This window comes from Scylla paramamosain, chromosome 18 (assembly GCF_035594125.1).
Source record: "Scylla paramamosain isolate STU-SP2022 chromosome 18, ASM3559412v1, whole genome shotgun sequence".
Lineage (NCBI taxonomy): Eukaryota > Metazoa > Arthropoda > Malacostraca > Decapoda > Portunidae > Scylla > Scylla paramamosain.
The window spans coordinates 11137150-11160081 of NC_087168.1; the positions used below are offsets into that span (position 1 = coordinate 11137150).

General features: G+C 42.1%; 1 protein-coding gene across 2 annotated transcripts in view; it reads right to left on the reverse strand.

Annotated features, from left to right (window-relative positions):
- LOC135109093 (putative neural-cadherin 2) overlaps positions 1-22932 on the reverse strand; it is a 100644-nt gene that overhangs the window by 11050 nt on the left and 66662 nt on the right. For both annotated transcript variants that reach the window (XM_064020157.1, XM_064020155.1), the window contains exons 5-13: positions 15206-15343; positions 6141-6318; positions 5179-5412; positions 4898-5061; positions 4484-4639; positions 3255-3431; positions 2636-2824; positions 527-740; positions 200-408 (exon numbers count right to left, since the gene is read on the reverse strand). In XM_064020157.1, the coding sequence (XP_063876227.1) occupies positions 200-408; positions 527-740; positions 2636-2824; positions 3255-3431; positions 4484-4639; positions 4898-5061; positions 5179-5412; positions 6141-6318; positions 15206-15343 (1659 nt within the window). The remainder of the gene's footprint in view (positions 1-199; positions 409-526; positions 741-2635; positions 2825-3254; positions 3432-4483; positions 4640-4897; positions 5062-5178; positions 5413-6140; positions 6319-15205; positions 15344-22932) is intronic.

Here is a 22932-nt window from a genome sequence, read left to right on the forward strand (position 1 = left end):
GAGAGAGAGAGAGAGAGAGAGAGAGAGAGAGAGAGAGAGAGAGAGAGAGAGAGAGAGAGAGAGAGAGAGAGGCAGACCTGCATGGTGTGCACGGTGACGGTCTTGGCAGAGAGAGAGAGAGAGAGAGAGAGAGAGAGAGAGAGAGAGAGAGAGAGAGAGAGAGAGAGAGAGAGAGAGAGAGAGAGAGAGAGAGGCAGACCTGCATGGTGTGCACGGTGACGGTCTTGGCGGCGGGCGCCATGGGGTTGTCGTTGACGTCGGCCACGTGCAGGGTGAGGGTGACGGTGGCGGTGAGGGACGGCCACCCGGCGTCGCCCACCACCAGGGGCACCAGCAGGGCGGGACGTTCCTCTCGGTCCAGCGCCGCCCGCGTCCACACCACGCCCACGCCCCGCCCGTCGTCCCCTCCTGCACCAAACACAGGAAGGCGTCAGCCAGGGAGGCGAGTCTCGCTCCCTCCTGAGGCGGAGGTGCAGCTCCACTGAAAAAAGTGTAGCCAAGTGTACAAAGTGTTGGCGCGACTCACTCCTGTCCAGCGTGACTCTGACGCTGTCGGTGACGTGGGGCGGCGCGCGGGGGTCCAGGGAGATGGTGAAGGGCGGCCCGTGACCCTGTCGCCAGTCGTCGGGGTCACCCAGCTTGACCCGCGCCACCAGCTGTGCCTCGCTGTTCTCCGTCACCTGCACCTCGCGAGGCTCAGACAGGAACGGCGGGTTGTCGTTCACGTCTGTCACGTTGATCTGTTGAATATTGGGGCTCATTTATGGTATTATGATAGAACTAAGAAACCAAGATATATTGGTAAGGTGTGGTGAAAGTAAAAGCACCATTCACATTAAAGTCAGGCCACATTTTCCGCCCTCTTTCCTCATACAAGTGACAGCACCTACTCTTCCACTCCACCGCAGTGATGTTTATTTCATGTATTGTTGCAGTTTTCACTGATATTGCCTCACATTGGCAGTCCCGATACACGAGATTTGTAACTCATTCTAGAACCAATTTTGTTTCATCCCCCAAATGCAAAGCAATTCATTCTTTTTTTTTATGTTTTTACTCCTTTTCCTCTGCAAACAAAGGAAGTTTGCTCCTCTCTGTTTTCCATCTTCCTCTTTCACGAAATATCAAAACGTAATTTTATATTTAGAAAGCAGCAAGCAGGGGATTTCTTTTGTCATACCATTTTAAACATATAATTGCCTTAATTTCTCTTCTTTTTTTCTGAGACGAAATATGATTGTTCATGCTGCGTGCACTATCATGATATATAGTTTTTTTTTATTTAACTTGATTTGTACTTAATACATTAGATTTTTTTTGTCCTCCTACACACTGCTATTATTCTTAGGATTCCCAAACACCTCGACGAGTCTGTTCAAAAGTGGAAAATCAAGCGGCAAAGAAAACTCTGTGGCGCAATCGTCCTCTAAGGTTGGTCGAGTCTTCCCCTTCCTGACAGTCATGACAAATAAACACAGCTGGGAATGAGGCCACCGTACGGGGTCACAGGTTGTAAAGAGAGTTTATTGTCCACAATGGTCCAGATATGGTCAGTTACCATACTCTCTCTCTCTCTCTCTCTCTCTCTCTCTCTCTCTCTCTCTCTCTCTCTCTCTCTCTCTCTCAGTCATCGTTCATCATTTTCTTTTCCTTCATTTCCTCTTCCTTAATATCACCTCGTTCCATCTGTGGGGCTGCAGAGGTCGCTGCTCATTGACCGTGACGGCAATATTATACTGCACCCCCAACTCAAAGCTCTCTCACGATATTGCGGCACGCGCTGGTTGATATATTCAGTAAAGTATGTTATGACAGAAAAAAATAACTAATGAAAAAGAGCTCTACCTTTTTCATCTACCTTTCTGACTACTTATATTATTAGCCATCATCCGAATTCTTGAGAGAGAGAGAGAGAGAGAGAGAGAGAGAGAGAGAGAGAGAGAGAGAGAGAGAGAGAGAGAGAGAGAGAGAGAGAGAGAGAGAGAGAGAGAGAGAGAGAGAGAGAGAGAGAGAGAGAGAGAGAGAGAGAGAGGGCGTGCGTGTGTGTGTGTGTGTGTGTGTGTGTGTGTGTGTGTGTGTGTGTGTGTGTGTGTGTGTGTGTGTGTGTGTGTGTGTGTGTGTGTGTGTGTGTGTGTGTGTGTGTGTGTGTGTGTGTGTGTGTGTGTGTGTGTGTGTGTGTGTGTGTGTGTGTGTGTGTGTGTGTGTGTGTGAGGCAAAGACACATGCCTGAATACGATAATGAGTTTTACTTCGTCTTCAGGTCGTTCACCAAAGACATCCATTTAGTTTGTTGTAATCGATTTGTTTGATCAATCTCAAAACCGTCGTTATTTTGTATTGTTTTCAACAGTATTGACAGTACTGACATATGTCAAGGACAACACTGTTGTCTTTGACATATGTCACTGAATTGTAACCCCGAGCATACTAACAATTTACCGAGTTTACAAGGGTAAAATTAGCATCAAGGCTTATTCTTTCAAAATATTCCGCCGACAAAAGAACTATATTTTTATTAGCACATGTCGCTGCAAGCTCTCATAATCCTTACATTTGTAAATGAACAAAATTTCTTTTACAATAATTATCGTATGATTCACCCGATCTATTTTTGCCTGTCAACATATATACTCACAGCGAGGGTGGCAGTGGCAGTCCGTGGCGGCGACCCATCGTCCACCGCCCATACCAGCGCATTATGAGTGTCCGCGGTCTCCCGGTCCAGGTTACCTACCAGACGCACCGCCCCAGTCTCGTCCACGGCAAACTGGTGGCCAGGATCGCTGTCCGGAGCCACCTGATAGCGGACGCGGCTCTCTCCGCCCTGAGGGAAGGACAGAGAGGGGCTGCACGAATGGTATAGTTTGTGAATTTAATAATTTTCTCTTCTATCCAAATCCATATCACTGACTATTTGATCATATAACACAGAGCCTGATGCTAATTCCACATATAGTTACTGGAATGCATCTCGATAAAGTATTCTAAACAATGAACAAGATTTACATTTGTCTTCTTTCTGGTTTTCTTCCTTACTGAACTCTATGATCCAGACTAATTATTCTCATAAGTACATTACTTTACATAAACTTCAGAGGTTGAAATTGGAATCTGGATAATATATAATAAACTATGATCTCCATTTAGATACAGCACATCCTTTACTTACTTTTTTTCTCTCCCTGACAATTCCACACAGGTCAACTCTTTCTAATCAAGCACATTGAAGTCCTCTAACTCGTGCTCTTACTCACGTTGTCTGGATCGAGGGCGATGAAGGAGGCCAGCAGGGAGCCCCGCGGGGTGTCCTCGGGCAGTGTCAGATGGATGGCGTCCTCGCTGAACACTGGATCATTGTCGTTCTCGTCCACCAGACTCAGCCGCACCTTGGTCTCGGCCACGTGTTCCTTCCGCCCCCATCCTTCCTCCCCCTGTGGACATGACGCAGCCTATGAATTTATTGAGGCGTTGCGTACTAGCATGCAAGTTCGAATCGAAGTCACTATTTTTTTTTCAACGCCTTGGTTTGAGTGCAGCTTCTAAGGCGAATCTCTTTAGTTGAACAATTTGTAAGTTAAGTCATGGAAGTAAGCAAGAGCCGCCTCTATATTGTCGGCGTGGCGTTAAAGGTAATATATGGCACGGGATTGGTGGTTGTGTATCCCTCCCCTTGGAAAAATGCATCACGACAAAGCAAAAATTGAACCGATTTATTTTTCATATCTTCATATTTTTTTCTTATTTGGGAGGCAGTGGGTTCAATTTCCCGGCCTGCTGTATGTCCCTAAGGCGTCAGAATTCCATATTTATTTAGTTTTTGTTATTAAATAATGGATAACATTCTGTGGCTCATACGTGCGTGAAAAAAAAATAAGAAAAAACTTATAATGACAGACAAAAAAAAATCACTATAAAACAACAATTATAAGTCAATGTGAAACGTAGGAACTATAAAAATCAATGAATAATAAGCTAAGAAATGTACAAAGAACAAAAGTGGGGAAGAGAGAGAGGAAAAAGAAAAAAATATAGGTAAGGGGGTAAACCAAAAATATTATTGGAATATATTTCTCGTCACAGGTCAGGCAGGTACCCGGTGCGGGAAGCAATATGAAACACAATTGCGAAACAAATCCTGAAACGCAACAGTTTTACGATTTATTGCATCCACATTTGTTCCAAGTCCGTAACTCCATGATGTGTCCGATTAAATACGAGTGTATAATATACTGTACTTCCTATAAAAACCTATGTACTGTAATCCCCAGAACGTTATGTACATAAGATTAAAATTATTTAGGGCCTCTTGTTTCATAAATGAATGCCATATCCCTCCTTCTCCACTAAGAAGCTTAACTTTAATCTCACTAACCTAGAGTAATAACACACTCTTATGCTGAAGCAGCAATGTAAAAAGAATTAAAAAGACCATAGAAATTGCGTTAGTGGACTACTGAGCAACGTGTGTGTTTCTTTAACTCACCAAGTCCGTCACCTGAACCCTGAAGTGGAAGCCCTCTCGGTGGTCAGCATCCTCGTAGTCCAGCGGCTCCAATGACCGGAGATTTCCACCCGGCAACGCTCCTGGCGCGCCCTCCACGCGGAACATTTGCCAGCCCCGCCCGCTGCCCGGCACCACCTGCAGCAGGAAACAGGGAAAATACGTACAGCTACAAATTAGAGGTGTGCGTTTCGCTGTGGACGCTTTTAACCTTCATAGCGCCTCTTAGAGTTATTCATCATGGCTGGCAGCACTGATGATAAAATGTCAGGCAGGTGTGGAAAATGTATGCTGATTTACCAGATGTTATGAGACTATATGAGGGACGGTTATGAATGAAGTCCATGATAAAAAGAAAAATGTAGGACGTTCCTGTGTAGAGACGACTTTACTGACCCTGTAGGCGAAGTCATTGGTGACGTCTTGGTCCACGACGGTGAGTGTGGCCAGCACGTTGTCGGGGTCGAGGCTCTCAGACACGTCCAGCGTCCACTCGGGCCGCGAGAACCTCGGAGGCACGTCGTTCACGTCGTCCACGTCCACCACCACCGTTCCCGTGCCTGCGGGAGGCGGCACCCCCGCGTGAAAAGGGTGGGAGGGGGGAAAAGGAGTAGGCACCAAGGTTCACGGCAGGAGAAGGGAAAAAAGAATGACATGGGCGTTTCCCTCACACTCACCCTTGAGGCCGCCGCCGTCGGTCGCCACCACCTGAATGACGTAGCGCTGGGTTTTCTCCCGGTCGAGGCAACACAGCGCCGTGGTGATGACGCCCAGGTCGCTGTCGATCGCGAAGATGGGACGGCCGCTCGACTCGTCGATCGCGTTCTTCTCCAGCGAGAACGTCACCTTGGCGTTGTCTCCCTCCTCAGGGTCATCGTGGTCCGTGGCCACCACGCGCGTCACCGATGATCCTTAAGCGAGTTTTAGCAGGAGAGAGTAATTGAATAATTACCCTCGACAACAAGAACCCCATAAAGCCTTTTCTTTTCCTACAGATACCAACAAACAAAATGTCTATGGACGCCGACAGATAAGGGAAAGAAAAGTAAGATACTTGAAAGTGAACTAATGAAATACTCGTGTCTATGAATTATGTGCCAGTACCAGACTCTTGTAGAAATCTTAGAAAAAAACATGTTAAGAAATTAATGAATAATACTCTTGTAACTAGGAAGATTCATCTGGGGCATAAACAGCGCCCACCAAATTTTCTCCTGAAGTTATTTTGACTTTCGTGTATGCAACAGAGCGCGGTGGGTACGTCACTTTTCTTTCAGATGGCGCTGTGGTTACTGTCACATGCACCCCTCAACACATCCTGCGCTCTTAAATTTATCACACAAACAGGCACGCTGAACACAAAACTGTGAGCATATAAGAAAAATAAAAACTGTTGTTCACTAAAGATCAACAAAGCTTTGCTGTTTCTTTTAAATGTCTCTTGTTTCTATAAAGTGCAGAGCCATATGACTAATGTTAAGTCAATCAATTAGCCCTTATAAAGAATTTTTTTCTAAACAATTTATTACACTCTTAGAACGACAAACCTAGTACATACATAATTTTTTTGTATATATACAGTACTCATGACACGCAACTTATAAAGTTGAGACATTAAGGCGTCTCTGATCTATGTTACCGAGAGGTGTGTCCTCGGATACGGTGGCGGTGGTGGTGCGGGAGGGGAAGAAGGGCGCGTTGTCGTTAGCATCCTTGAGGTTAACACGGATGTCAGTGTGCGCCTCAAGCTCCCCGTCCGTGGCCGTCACTCGCAGGCGCCACTGAGGCCGGCCATGGGGAGGGTCGCGGTCCAGGGGCTGCAGGGGAGAGGCAGCTGTAAGCGCGGAGAGTAAACAACAACACGCCTACCGGACATCAGACCACAGCGGGACCGACAAGTAATCAACAATACAGTGACAGCCGCTGAACAGCAAAGCCCACCCCGTGCTGCTGGTGTGGAGAAGACTGGTGTGAGGAAAGACTGACTGGAGAAATGTGAGAACGTGAAAAAGAAACATTAATCACAACTAGAAATTAAAATAATAGTAATAATTTTCGTCTATGAAAAAAAAAAAAAAAAGGTCCTGCGTGATGAAAGGAACATCAGTTAGTTTTCTGTCAATGATTTCATCAACACTAGGAAAACTGGTAAGCAATTACCTCAATTAGAAGTAATAATAATAATCAGCATTTCCGTATACCATAATAAAGAAAACTCGTGTGGCATCAAAGAAACACAATTTTTTTTTTCATATATAATGCTTTCATCATGAGACCTTAGAGAATTGGATGGTAATTATTCGAACAAAAAAAAACAATAGTAAAAAACAGCAACAACAATCAACATCCTTCCAGGGAAGTAAAATGGAAACTCCTGTGGCATAAAAATAACATATTAGTTGGTTGGCTCCTAGATAGTGGGTGATTGAGGTCAATCACTCACATTCCTCGGTGGTTCCCTTGGGTTTACCTTCTCTCCGGGAACTGTGAACTCGGCCCATGGCAGTAAAGTTACCAGGCATTGCGGTTAGGAGTGGAGGCAAGGTACGAACGGTTAGCAATGTGTAATAAAGTAAGTAATGACGGAAGGTGGAGAAAATTAATTAGGGAACTCAACAGATATTCATGCTACGGTGAAGGTATATATATATATATATATATATATATATATATATATATATATATATATATATATATATATATATATATATATATATATATATATATATATATATATATATATATATATATATATATATATAAGGGAAGAATAGACAGAAAAGACTAATTCAGGAGACAGAAGTATTACAGTTGAGTCATCTACTCAATAAACGAATAAATAAAACAAATGATAAAATAAAATAATACTAATGCGAACCAGAAGAAAAAAAAATTCAATACAGAAATTATTAGAAATAACTCACAAGCATATATTTGACAAGGAAATGTCTCGGTTGTGTATAGATATTATTTTCGTAGTAAAATCCTTTAGCGTTTCTTTTCAAATGTGTTTATTTACTTTTTCTTATTATTGGAATGCAAATTGTACTTCTTTTCATCAACATTCTTTTTCCAATGCGTTAATCTGCCTTTAATCTCCTGAGGCTCTTTCCCCCAAGCACTGAGTGACAGCAAGGCAGAATGAAAGACGGCAGCCACCACTGATTGGGGTGAAAACAAGAGCCATTGAGAATATGCAAATTACAGCTATTTCTCCTCAGATCAGAGAGAGAGAGAGAGAGAGAGAGAGAGAGAGAGAGAGAGAGAGAGAGAGAGAGAGAGAGAGAGAGAGAGAGAGAGAGAGAGAGAGAGAGAGAGAGAGAGAGAGAGAGAGAGAGAGAGAGAGGGGAGAGAGAGGAGAGGAGAGAGAGGGAGGGGACGGGGGAGAGAGAGAGAGAGAGAGAGAGAGAGAGAGAGAGAGAGAGAGAGAGAGAGAGAGAGAGAGAGAGAGAGAGAGAGAGAGAGAGATGGAGCAGCGGGGGCCGTAATACTCCGAGAAGAGCGTGCGAGGGTTTCAAGTGGGGTCGTTAACTCGTGGAGCAGCGAGGCGCATCCCTGTTTGAGGTGGTGTGAGTGAGCCTGATGTCCCAGCTCTTTGAAGGGGGCGAGGAGCAGCTTTCATCCTAGACATATAGTTTTTATGACCCTTCACTTCGCCCTCAAAGTGTTCCCGGCGTGGTGGATCTTAAGATAGTCAACTTACTATTTTTTTCTCTCCTGGTTTTAGTATGGTGTTGAAATGTAGTTTTTTTTTTTTTTTTCCTGGGTTATCGTTACCTTAGGTTCTAGTTTTGGCGCTTAATTTGTCTTTTATTCATCACTGGTTTCGTGTTTTAAGATGGCTGTAAAAATAGCAATTGTATTGGTGGTGGTGGTGGTGGTGGTGGTGATGATGTAGTAGTAGTAGTAGTAGTAGTAGTAGTAGTAGTAGTAGTAGTAGTAGTAGTAGTAGTAGTAGTAGTAGTAGTAGTAGTAGTAGTAGTAGTAGTAGTAGTAGTAGTAGTAGTAGTAGTAGTAGTAGTAGTAGTAGTAGTAGTAGTAGTAGTAGTAGTAATAGTAGCACCACCACCACCACTACCAATAATAATTTTACACCTTTTCTGTACAGGTATCCAGGGGAACGGTGTTTATTGTTGACAGAAGCGAGCTCCACCCCTCGTTGGTACTAATGCAATAGTGGACCAGAGAGAGAGAGAGAGAGAGAGAGAGAGAGAGAGAGAGAGAGAGAGAGAGAGAGAGAGAGAGAGAGAGAGAGAGAGAGAGAGAGAGAGAGAGAGAGAGAGAGAGAGAGAGAGAGAGAGAGAGAGAGAGAGAGAGAGAGAGTCCAATTTTGGTGTCGTCAGCCAAGTTAGGAATAAAGTTACGTATTTACTTGCGCGTCGATATAATTTGCCGGGCCAAGGACGCGGCCTCGAGGGAAGCCGCTAATAAGAGGATCCATTTCGATAATGACTCGTTGCCGATGACGTTGTGCCTTACTGACCTGAATCTTAAGAAGATCACCACTAATCCTCACCTATACTATATTAAGTTCTAGATAATTACAACTCCAGTCAGTCTATTTATAAAGTAAGCATAACATTTACCGCTACATATCTTGGGTAATCACAAAACATACCAATATAATTCTTATGTAATTTTTGGGAATCATAACCTTTAATCCAATATTTCTTTGATATCCTCTATCCTTACCCCAATGTTTGCCAATACTTCTTAACTAATTATAACGTTATCTATATATTGCCTTGTTATATATAGAAAACATGGAGCTCTGTAATTAGAAAAGTTACCTCAGCTTTCCTTGGTTCATGGTTTCGGTCTTTCACAACAATATTTATTTAAGGCTTGATTAGTTAGCCGAGGAGGAAATGCAGCTGTATAATTTCAGCAACTTCCAAAGATCGTTTATATTTAACATAGCTCATATTCTTATTGTGAAACTTTAAAATTCCACTCCTTGCTACGATTTGGACGACTCGAGGGAAGCGTCAGGACAACCCGGAACTAAATTGGCCTGCTGATTGAATTTTTTCCTCACAACTTTTCCTACAGGAGTAATGAAGTATTCTTTTTTTTTTTTTTTCTTGCTCTTCATCAACCTCCTCCACACACGAAAGGAAAAAGAAAGAAAGCATAAAAACTGCTTGGATATCTATGTTCTCAAATCAGTTCACTACCTTGCTTTTAATAAAACATCAATTCACCGGTAAGGGATGTACGTGTATGACCGAAGCTTGTAAATATTCACATAAGGAATCGTTGCCACCTTCTTCATGACAGTGCTAAGTGCTCAATACTGTACGAGCGCAATAAAACATAAATGTAGCACTAAAAAAGATCGTTATTACGTCATCACTTTCTTTGAAGCTCCCGAGTAAAGGCTGTCACACTCCAATGATATATTCCGTTGCTTTTCAGTGGAGGTATTAATTGTGTTACCTGCCCGGTGTGATTGCAATACTTTTTCATTCATTCACGAGTGATGCCATTGTTAGTTTATTCATGTGTACGAGATTATTCTAAGTAGCTATTTTAAAATGGTGAGCGAGTGAATGAGAGAGAGAGAGAGAGAGAGAGAGAGAGAGAGAGAGAGAGAGAGAGAGAGAGAGAGAGAGAGAGAGAGAGAGAGAGAGAGAGAGAGAGAGAGAGAAAAAAAAAACTGCAATTCGTCCTTCTCTCTTTCTTTGTTATCCCCCTGTCTGCCTGCCTGCCTGCCCTCCCACCTCCCCCCCTCTCTCTCCCTCTCTCTCTCTCTCTCTCTCTCTCTCTCTCTCTCTCTCTCTCTCTCTCTCTCTCTCTCTCTCTCTCTCTCTCTCTCTCTCTCTCTCCCTGCAGTCCCCCGCTCTGGACTGCCTCGTCTCCTGTTCACATTCAGATCTATCCCTGCTGTTAAGGACGCCAAAATTGGAGGGTGCCCTGTGGTGGCCGGCCTGTGCAAGGACGCTCCTCACCTCTCGCGGGAGTGAAGGGTGAACACTATGGACGTGGTTCTCTTGTTTCTCTTCTACAACACTTCCTCCTTCCCCTTTCCTGCCTGGGGAGGGACACAGGGCCGCCACTCGCCCAGCTATTAGCCGAGGCACCCTTCTGCTACACTACTTTTGTCATGCTTCTCGGTTCATGTTAATTCTCTCATTGAAATTCCTACCAACATTTAAGTCCACTGACTTTCTGTCGACGACCCTAAGTGTCTTGACACCCCCCTCAACTTTTTCTTCATTAACTTCTGAAACATTCGCGGTCTAAGATCTAATTTTCAATCTGTAGAACACCACCTCTCCTCTTCTAAACCTCATCTTCTTTTCCTCACTGAAACTCAGGTGTCTGAGGCAACTGACAGTAGCCCCTTTTCTATTCCCTCATACTTTCTCTATCCTCATTTTCAATCCAAAGCTGGATGTTGCGTTTATGTGCGCAATGACTTAACCTGCTCTCGTGCCCACGCTCTTGAATCTCCCGAGTTTTCCACCATCTGGCTACGACTACAGGGTCACTCTCAAACTAAATTTATCTGTGCTGTATACCTCTCACCTAACTCCTCTGACTATAAGAAATTCTTTGACTATTTAACTTCCAAAGTGGAGTACATTCTGACCCTCTCCCCTTTTGCAGATCTCCATTCTTGGAGACTTCAATGTTCACCATCAGCTTTGGCTTTCCTCTCCCTTCACTGACCATCCTGGTGAAGTAGCCTTCATCTTTGCTATCCTCCACGACCTAGAGCAATTGGTGCAACACCCTACTCGTATTCCTGACCGTCTTGGAGATACGCCCAACATTCTTGACCTTTTCCTGACCTCTAATCCTTCTGCTTAAGCTGTCACCCTTTCTTCTCCGTTGGGCTCCTCCGATCACAATCTCATATCTGTATCTTGTCCTATCGCTCCAATGCCTCCTCAGGATTCCCCTAAACGAAGGTGCCTCTGGCATTTTGCCTCTGCTAGTTGGGGGGACCTGAGGAGGTATTTTGCTGATTTTCCTTGGAATGACTACTGCTTCCGTGTCAGAGACCCGTCTTTGTGTGCTGAGCGCATAACAGAGGTGATAGTGTCTGGCATGGAGGCGTACATTCCTCACTCTTTTTCTCGTCCTGAACCTTCTAAACCTTGGTTTAACACAGCTTGTTCTCGTGCTATACATGAGAGGTGGCCCACAAAAGGTACTTAAGCCTTCCATCACCAGAATCTCATGCACTTTATATTTCTGCGCGGAACCATGCCAAGTCTGTTCTCCAACTAGCCAAAACCTCCTTCATTAACAGAAAGTGTCAAAACATTTCAAGATCTAACTCCCCTCGTGACTTCTGGCATCTAGCCAAAAATATCTCCAATAACTTTGCTTCTTCTTTCTTCTTTCCCTCCTTTATTTCAACCAGATGGCACCACTGCTATCACATCTATTTCTAAAGCTGAACTCTTCGCTCAAACCTTTGCTAAAAACTCTACCTTGCACGATTTTGGGCTTGTTCCTCCCTCTCCTCCACCCACTGACTACTTCATGCCACGTATTAAAATTCTTCGCTATGATGTTTTCCATGCCCTCGCTGGCCTAAACCCTCAGAAGGCTTATGGACCTGATGGGGTCCCTCCTATTGTTCTCCGAAACTGTGCCTCCATACTTGCAATTTGTCTAGTCAAACTCTTTCAGCTCTGTCTGTCAACATCTACCTTTCCTTCTTGCTGAAAGTTTGCCTACATTCAGCCTGTTCCTAAAAAGGGTGATCGTTCTAATCCCTCAAACTACCGTCCTATTGCTTTAATTTCCTGCTTATCTAAAGTTTTTTAAACTATCCTCAACAAGAGGATTCTTAAACATCTATCACTTCACAACCTTCTATCTGATCGCCAGTATGAGTTCCGTCAAGGCCGCTCTACTGGTGATCTTCTGGCTTTCCTTACTGAGTTTTTCTCTTACTGAGTCATCCTCTTTTAGAGATTTCGGTGAAACTTTTGCTGTTGCCTTGGACATATCAAAAGCTAATGATAGAGTCTGGCACAAAGCTTTGATTTTCAAACTACCCTCCTACGGCTTCTATCCTTCTCTCTGTAACTTCATTTCAAGTTTCCTTTCTGACCGTTCTATTGTTGCTGTGGTAGACGGTCACTATTCTTCTCCTAAATCTATTAACAGTGGTTTTCCTCAGGGTTCTGTCCTGTCAACCACTCTCTTCTTATTATTCATTAATGATCTTCTAAACCAAAGTTCTTGTTCTATCCACTCCTACGCTGATGATACCATCCTGCACTTTTCCACGTCTTTTCATAGACGTCCAACCCTTCAGGAGGTAAACATTTCACGCAGGGAAACCACAGAACGCTTGACTTCTGATCTTTCTAAAATTTCTAATTGGGGCAGAGCAAACTTGGTATTGTTCAATGCCTCGAAAACTTAATTCCTCCATCTATCAACTCGACACAACCTTCCAGACAACTATCCCCTCTTCTTCAATGACGCTCAACTGTTCCCCTCTTCTACACTGAACAACCTCGGTCTGTCCTTTACTTATAATCTGAACTGGAAACTTCACATCTCATCTCTAGCTAAAACAGCTTCTATGAAGTTAGGTGTTATGAGACGTCTCTGCCAGTTTTTCTCACTCCCCCAGCTGCTAACTCTGTACAAGGGCCTTATCCGTTCATGTATGGAGTATGCTTCACATGTCTGGGGGGGTTCCACTCATACTGCTCTTCTAGACAGGGTGGAATCAAAAGCTTTTCGTCTCATCAACTCCTCTCCTCTAACTGACTGCCTTCAGCCTCTCTCTCACCGCCGCAATGTTGCATCTCTAGCTGTCTTCTACCGCTATTTTCATGCTAACTGCTCTTCTGATCTTGCTAACTGCATGCCTCCCCTCCTCCCGCGGCCTCGCTGCCCAAGGCTTTCTTCTTTCTCTCATCCCTATTCTGTCCACCTCTCTAATGCAAGAGTTAACCAGTATTCTCAATCATTCATCCCTTTCTCTAGTAAACTCAGGAACTCCCTGCCTGCTTCTGTTTTTTCCATCTTCCTATGACTTGAATTCCTTCAAGAGGGAGGTTTCAAGACACTTATTCATCATTTTTTGACTACTGCTTTGACCCTTTTATGGGACAGGCATTTCAGTGGACATTTTTTTTTTTTTTATTGGATTTTTGTTGCCCTTGGCCAGTGTTCTTCCTACATAAAAAAAAAAAAAAAAAAATGCCATCTCTGGTGCATCACAGTTATGTTCACTCCATCTCCGAGCAAACCAGGGAGTGAACTTGTCCGCCCTGGGTGAGTCGCGTGGCAGTTACGAAGACGCGCTGTGTGCGCCATAGAGCCAAAGCAGAGAAGAGTGATGTGGCGGGTTCCCTGTGAGTTTGACATAGGTTGCATATTCCGTTCATGGAGCCATAATTGTCTTGCTTATTACCGCGGCGAAAGGCAACCGTCTGCCAGTAAAGATGCACTGTGGTTGCCATATGCTAATTATTCTTGTTTATATATTTAGCATTAATGCGTCCATGCTTCACTGTGCATCCTCCACTCCCTAATGTTTAAGTACAATTATAAACCCCACAAAAAGTTTACATTCTCTTATTACTTCTGTAGGGCATATCTGGGTTTTATATTCCATTTAAGGGAATACAAAATATAATAATGCCACAGTATAAAAATGACAAAATAACTTTTTAAAATAACCGTACGTTGCATGCTCATCAATTACAATATCAGTATTTTATCAATGCTTCCTTATTAAGCCAAATTGGAAAGGAACGCACTGCAAACCTTGCTAACAAAATTTAAAAAAAAAAATAAAAATTATATTTAGCTTTGAATATATAAAATATGCAAAATGTGGATGAATAACTGAACGAATAACTGAGTAACTTTAAAGTACATGAGTAAATAAATAAGTAAACAAACAAATAAATAAAGATAATAAATAAACATAGACCGACATATGGATAGATAGACAGACAAATACATCGATAGATAGGTAGATAGATAGATAGATAGATAGATAGATAGATAGATAGATAGATGGATAGACATAAATAGACATATAGATAGATAGATAGGTAGATAGACAGATGGATAGATAGACACATAGATGGATTGATAGATATATAATAGATAGATGGATACACGGAGAGACAGATATAGAATGATAAAAAGATAAACAGAGATATATATAGATAAGACATACACTGACAGAGAAAAATAGATAAATATGATAGATATAGAGATAGTCATACATAGAAAGGATAGATATATAGATAGACATTGCTAGATATAGATAAATAGATAGACATAAATAAATAAATATGATAGATAACATGTTCACCATTCGCAAACTTCACTTTAATAACTGCATGGTTACTCAGTTAATCTCTGCAACACATATCGCCATCAAAATTTACACAAAACAATTATCAAGATAGAAGATAATATACATAACCAAAAAAAAAGAAAAAAAATATATAGCTCGTGATGATAACAAATTTTCTCACATTTTCACCACACATCTGGTGGGCAACACATCAAAGAAGACTTTTATAGCTCATAATCTTGCATCCTCAGAACATGATTATTGTACTGTTTGAGAGAGAGAGAGAGAGAGAGAGAGAGAGAGAGAGAGAGAGAGAGAGAGAGAGAGAGAGAGAGAGAGAGAGAGAGAGAGAGAGAGAGAGAGAGAGAGAGAGAGAGAGAGCACCTTCACTTCCCCACCCACACACTCACCCTGAGGAGCAGCACGGTCCCCGAGGCGGCGTCCACGGAGAAGCAAGGCCGCGACCCGTTGGTGAACATGCCGTCCCCGGAGATGGTGTAGGCGAGTCTGCCGAACCGACCCGCGTCCCCGTCCACCGCTGTCACTTGCTGGGAGAGGAGGGAGAGGTGTGAAGGTGTGTGTGTGTGTGTGTGTGTGTGTGTGTGTGTGTGTGTGTGTGTGTGTGTGTGTGTGTGTGTGTGTGTGTGTGTGTGTGTGTGTGTGTGTGTGTGTGTGTGTGTGTGTGTGTGTCTCGAATAATCGTAAATGAATGTTTGTCTTGATGGTTTGCTTATTTTTATTTTACTCCTTTTATTTATCTCCCTGTGTTTTTTGTCGCGTTTTCTGTCTATAAATTTCTTTGCCTCATTCCCTAACAAAAAATTCTTTATTTATTTTATTTATATCCCTATCTTTTTCTCTCGTTTCTCATCCTTCTTTGCGTCATTTCACATCGAAAAAAACGAAAACATGGAAAGCATGAGATACAATTTAAATATACCTGCATGTTTCATATTAAGATTACACGAGTAAAAAAACATTTCTTACATCAATAATCCATGTTGTATTACGCTACGTCACGTTTGGAGGATACCATACACTTCCACACAGCTGGTCACTCTCCATGCACCTCCTTCCTACTCCTGCTGCCGCGGCCAGGACTGAAGCCTAATAACAGCAATCATAATTAAGTCAAAGCAAATATGCAAAACAAGCCGTGCCGGTAATCTCGTCCTTACTTGGCTGTTTCCACTCGTCTGCTATTCAAAGGAGACCCGTGCCATACTATTACCTCAAGGTGACGTGCGTGCGTGTGTGTGTGATTCACCTACTGTCGTCTGCTGGTCACCCAACTAGCCATTCCCCTACGGAAAGAGCTCAGAGCTCATAGTGACCGATCTTCGGGTAGGACAGAGACCACTAACACACCACACACCGGGACAGCGAGGTTACAACCCCTCGGATTACATCCCGTACCTACTTGCTGCTAGGTGAACAGGGGCCACAGGAAGCTCGCCCATTTGCCTCGCCGCGCCCGGGATTCGAACCTGGGCCTTCTTGGTTGTGAGCCGAGCGTGCTAATCACGACACTACGCGGTGTGTGTGCGTGTGTGTGTGTGTGTGTGTGTGTGTGTGTGTGTGTGTGTGTGTGTGTGTGTGTGTGTGTGTGTGTGTGTGTGTGTGTGTGTAATCCATGTACTGTACATCAGCATCTTGAGACTCAGTAGAAAAGGTGAAAAATGAGAAATTAATTAATGTACTTCAAAACAGAACGAACACATGAGAATATTCTCTCTCTCTCTCTCTCTCTCTCTCTCTCTCTCTCTCTCTCTCTCTCTCTCTCTCTCTCTCTCTCTCTCTCTCTCTCTCTCTCTCGTGCAGCCAGGTGACCGCCTACAAGCGACAGGTTATCAGGGATGGCACGCAGAAAGAGTACAAGAATGACCAGCCATGGCGGGACCATCACTGGTCCTTGAAGCCTCCACGTATTTGTTACAACTTTGTCGGTGCTGTTGAGGTTGGACATCTATAATTTCACTGCTCTGTGTGTCGCCGTTAGCTAAGAGGTGAGACCGCAAACATGTTCTTCGACAACAGATTAAGCTTATACAATGTGAAACAAAAGCAAAGGTAGTCCGATAAATGAGAATAATGATAAATAATAGTAAATAAATCCTCATGTCATTCATTCTTTGAGTGAAAAAACATGAATTATGAAATATATGTAAGAGGGAAATTAGTTTGAAAGAACAGACAAGTAACATTTGTCGATTGAAAAATGTAAATCAAGGACATGAATTTGAATCATAAGTAAAAAAAAATAATAATACTGATAAAAATAATACTTCTTCCATCAGAACAAAAAAAAAAAAAAAATCGAAAACAAGTTTTCTTTCGGAATTTCCAAAGTAATCTAAAAGCAGTAAGATCACTCCTGCTTTTAAATACAATACAAAATTTCCACTCAACAATCAACTCTCACTGCATTATGCAATAACTGACAACCCCCCCCCAAAAAAAAAAAAAAACACGGTACAAAATGTTCACAAGCACCAACAAGAAAGAGCAAAAATAATAAAAGAATAGATTTTTCGATTCCTATGAAGTATAATGTTTCAAATAGCTGTAGGAGAGAAATACATTTCTAGGAGTGGTTTGTAACTACGGAAAGATTTGCCACATAGCAGAGAGAGGGCTAATGCAGCAAACGACGAGGGTAGAGATGGAAGTGACACATGCACTGCCATCATCAAACATTCCTTCTTTTACTCGTGACGTCACCGGAAAAGTGAACAGCCATGCCATGTAACGCCACCTGCTCGTTGAGTAGTAAACGATAGTTCCGCCTCGAATCGGGCGTGCGCTGAGTGATGCGTAATGGCTGTTTGATTGCAGTTATTCATAGATCGAGTGACGGACCGTCTACATACAGTTTGAACTGGGAGACAGTGCATGTGAATTTTATATTCAACTACAGCCATTCTTTTCTCTCAGAGTGCTGCAGTTTTATTCCTCTTTTTCCTGCTCTCTTCCCCAACTACCTGCTCGCCGACACACCTGTCTGCTCACACTCCCTCCTCCCTCTTAACGCAGGCCAGGCAGCACAAAATACCCGGAACAAGGCTTGTTTCCACTTGTTTGTCTACTTGTTATGTACATCTTTCATGTATCCTTTTATATTTTTCTTTCATTTAGCAAGTATTTCTTATTTATACACATTTGTAATAAGTGAACGTCATACACACACACACACACACACACACACACACACACACACACACACACACAGACAAAGGAGGAGGCAGTAGGCACCTGCCGAAACGATAATTACTCCCAGTGAGGTCTAAAGCACTGGATCAGGGGGTGCTGTGAACCTTTCATTAAAGCCAGCTGTGACCTCACTGAACGTTTCCCTTAGTTTCTCACAACACAAAGGGGCAGTCACAGCCTGCCCTTTAAAGACAACTCTCTTTCTTCACACAAAACTACAAGCACCTAATTACACACACACCCTTCACACAAAATTGTAAATTATCATGGTGACTCCTACACCAGCCTCGGAGTCTCCATCTGGGAAAGGGACCACAAATGTCTCCAGGTCGGACTGCTGTTCTGGTATCGACTCAAAGAGTCTTGACACCACCCAGAACTTTTTCTTCATTAACTTCTGCAACATTAGCGGTCTTAGATTTAATTTTCAATCTGTAAAACTCCACCTCTCCTCTACTAAACCTCATCTTCTTTTCCTCACTGAAACTCAGGTGTCTGAGGCAACTGAAAGTAGCCCTTTTTCTGTTCCCTCCTATTTTCACTATCCTCATTTTCAATCCAAAGGTGGATGTTGCGCCTATGTGCGCAACAACTTAACCTGCTCTCGTGCCCACGCTCTTGAATCTTCCGGGTTTTCCACCATCTGGCTGCGACTACAGAGGCACTCGCAATCTAAATTTATCTGTGCTGTACACCTCTAACCTAACTCCTCTGACTATAAGAAATTTTTTGACAACTTAACTTCCAAAGTGGAGCACATTCTGACTCTCTTTCCTTTTGCGGAGATTTCCATTCTTAAAGACTTCAATGTTCATCACCAGCTTTGGCTTTCCTCTCCCTTCACTGACCATCCTGGTGAACTAGCTTTCAACTTTGCTATCCTCCACGACCTAGAACAATTGCTGAAACACCCTACTCGTATTCCAGACAGTCTTGGATATATGGCCAACATTCTTGACCTTTTCCTAACCTCTAATCCTTCTGCTTATGCTGTTACCCTCTCTTCTCCGTTGCGTTCCTCCGATCACAGTCTCATATATGTATCTTGTCTATCGCTCCAGTTCCTCCTCAGGATCACTCTAAGCGGAGGTGCCTCTGCCGTTTTGCATCTGCTAGTTGGAAGGACCTGAGGAAGTTTGCTGATTTTCCTTGGAATGACTACTGCTTCCGTGTAAGAGACCCGTCTTTGTGTGCTCAGCGCATAACAGAGGTGACAGTATCCGGCATGGAGGCGTACATTCCTCACTCTTTTTTCTCGATCTAAACCTTCCAAACCTTGGTTTAACACAGCTTGTTCTCGAGCTATACAAAAAGGTACTTGGTTTCCATCACCAGAATCTCATGCTATTTATATTTCTGCCCGGAACCATGCCAAGTCTGTTCTCCAACTAACTCAAAACTCCTCCATTATAGAAAGTGTCAAAATCTTTCAAGATCTAACTCCCCTCGTGACTTCTGGTACCTATTTCAACCTGATGGCACCAGTGCCATCTCATCTACTTCTAAAGCTGAATTCTTCGCTCAAACCTTTGCTAAAAACTTCAGGACTTGTTCCTCCCTCTCCTCCACCCTCTGACTACATGCTACCTATTAAAACACAATGATGTTTTCCATGGCCTCACTGGCCCAAACCCTCGGAAGGCTTATGGACCTGATGGGGTCCCTCCTATTATTCTCCGAAACTGCATGTACGCGATTGCATCTTGCCTAGTGACTTTCATTTTTGTCTGCCAACATCTATCTTTCCTTCTTGCTGGAAGTTTCCCTACATTCTGCTTGTTCCTAAAAAAAGAGTGACTGTTCTAATCCGTTCTAATTTCCTGCCTATCTAAAGTCTTTTAATCTATTCTCGACAGGAAGATTCTTAAACATCTATCACTTCACAGCCTTCTATCTGGTCGACAGTATGGGTTCAGTCAAGGCCGCTCTACTGGTGATCTTCTGGCTTTCCTTACTGAGTCGTGGTCATCCTCTTTTAGAGATTTTGGTGAGACTTTTGCTGTTGCCTTAGACATATCAAAAGCTTTTAATAGAGTCTAGCACAAAGCTTTGATTTCCAAACTAACCTCCTACAGCTTCTATTCTTCTCTCTGTAGCTTCATCTCAAGTTTCCTTTCTGACCGTTCTATTGTTGCTGTGGTAGACGGTCACTGTTCTTTTCATAAATCTATTAACGTTGGTGTTCCTTAGGCTTCTATCTTGTCACCCAACCTCTTCCTATTATTTATCAATGATCTTCTAAACCAAACTTCTTGTCTTGTCCACTCCTACGCTGATGATATCACCCTGCACTTTTCCACGTCTTTTCGTAGACGTCCAACCCTTCAGGAAGTAAGCAATTCACGCAGGAAAGCCACAGAACGCCTGACTTCTGATCTCTCTATAATATCATAGTATTGTCCAATGCCTCAAAAACTCAATTTCTCCATCTATCAACTCGACACAACCTCCCAGACAACTATCCTCTCTTCTTCAGTGACACAACTGTCCCCCTCTTCTACAATGAACATCCTCGTATGTCCTTTACTTATAATCTAAAGTGGAAACTTTATATCTCATCTCTAGCTAAAACAGCTACTATGAAGTTAGGCTTTCTGAGACGTCTCCGCAAGTTTTCCTCATCCTTCCAGCTGCTAACTCTGTACAGGGGCCTTATCTGTCCATGTATGGAGCATACTTCACATGTCGGAGGGCGGGGGAGGTTCCACTCATACCGCTCTTCTAGGTAGGGTGGAATCAAAAGCTTTTTCCTCTCCTCTAACTGACTGCCTTCAGCATCTTTCTCATCTCCCCAATGTTGCATCTCTTGCTATTTACTACCGTTATTTTCATGCTAACTGCTCCTCTGATCTTGCAACTGAATGCCTCCCCTTCTCCCGCGGCCTCGCTGCACAAGACTTTCTTCTTTCTCTCATCCCTATTCTGTCCACCTCTCTAATGGAAGGGTTAACCAGTATTCTCAATCATTCATTCCTTTCCCTGGTAAACTCTGGAACTCCCTACCTGCTTCTGTATATTCACCTCCCCATGACTTGAGCTCTCTCAAGAGGGAGGTTATATATATATATATATATATATATATATATATATATATATATATATATATATATATATATATATATATATATATATATATATATATATATATATATATATATATATATATATATATATATATATATATATATATATATATATATATATATTGTTTACTTAAAGTCAACAGCGACGACTGCATTATTGAGTTTATAAGAAACTCTCAATTTTGCGTATGAGGAGACGGGTAAGTGCAATACTTGTGAACGCGGGTGCGTGGGGTGTTGGTCGTGAGCTGATTGGTAGAAACGGCGGCAAGTCAGCGCGTGGAATCACTCTCCGTTCCACTGGGAGAAATTGTATGTGTATGTTAATTAATATATACTGCTTCGGTCATCCTTAGTCGTTTTGTTTCGTTCTCTTGTTAAAATGGAGCTATTGGTTTCCAGCTGTGGTCTTGTTGGTGGAAAATGGGTCTTTTCGATAAAGTAGTGATGGTGGAGCTGATGTATCGTGAATTCTGGTGACTGCAGTCACTAATGTTGCAAGAATACTGATGTGTCAGACTCGTTTCTTCTAGGTCGTTGTTGGGTGGTAGACAATTTTTTTCATCAGATTGGATGTTCCCTTGTTTTTTTTAAGAAAACTGAGTTGGAGTTGTGTCCAAGTCAGTAGGCTTGACGTTTTCTTTAATTATTTTTTGATAGTTTTTTCGTCGTCTGTATATGCGCTATACATATCTTATTTTTTGTTTATAGTACAGATGGATAATGTGTTTTTCTTGTTGGGTAGATGGTTTCTGAGCTAAGAAAGTGATGAGCCGGCGTTGTATAATTTCCTTAGCTTGTGAGATGGAGTATCTTTTGTTTGAATCCAGTTGCTTGATTCGTTCTATTTATTTTTGTATTTATTTATTTATTTATCTATTTATTTATTTATTTATTTATTTATTTATTTATTTTATTTATTTATTTATTTTGTGTGTGTGTCGCAGTCCAGGAGGAGCAGTAGTCAAGGCGCGTTTCACGGAGGACTTAATAATGCTGTCGTGCTTGTTTGTCAGAACATTCGCTTGCAGCATTGTAGCAGAAAATATTAATTGTGGCAATAAAATACTAGGTAAAAATTGCATAAAATTATTGTGTAATGTCAATACACGCAAGCTAAAACAATAAAATAAAGCTTGCGGGTATGGCCATTGCATGTGAATTTTATACAATTTTTTACTTAGTATTTTATTGTTTTTAGCCTGAGGATGCTGCAGAAAGAGGCAAAACGTAGCAAACGAATAAAGAATACAACTGAAGAAAACTTGGGAGTTTCCCTGAAAAACACGCTATCAAGAAGACCTTTACAGTATATATATATATATATATATATATATATATATATATATATATTATATATATATATATATATATATATATATATATATATGTATATATATATATATATATATATATATATATATATATATATATATATATATATATATATATATATATATATATATATATATATAGTATATATATATATTATATATGAAAGAAGGACATCAAAGTCTGAAAAAAAAACAGCGAGTGCAAGTCGTGGAAAAAATATAAAAAATAATGATACATGTCAGCAAAAGGGCAAACTTAAGAAAGGGAAAGGATAAAGATAAAACCAATGTAAGTTAAGAAATCCACCTTTGGTGCTTATTACCTCTGCCCACAGCTTCCCTCCTGTTCTCTTTAACCCTCGGCGCCAGACCAGACTACTTACTCTTCACTGGTTTATTAAAATACCTTGAATCTAGACCCATTAAGTCATGTGAACCCTGAAAGCTCTTCTGATGACCGGATAAATTTTTCACGAGGGGAATCAGCGGCAATTTTCGGTTAACAGCTTT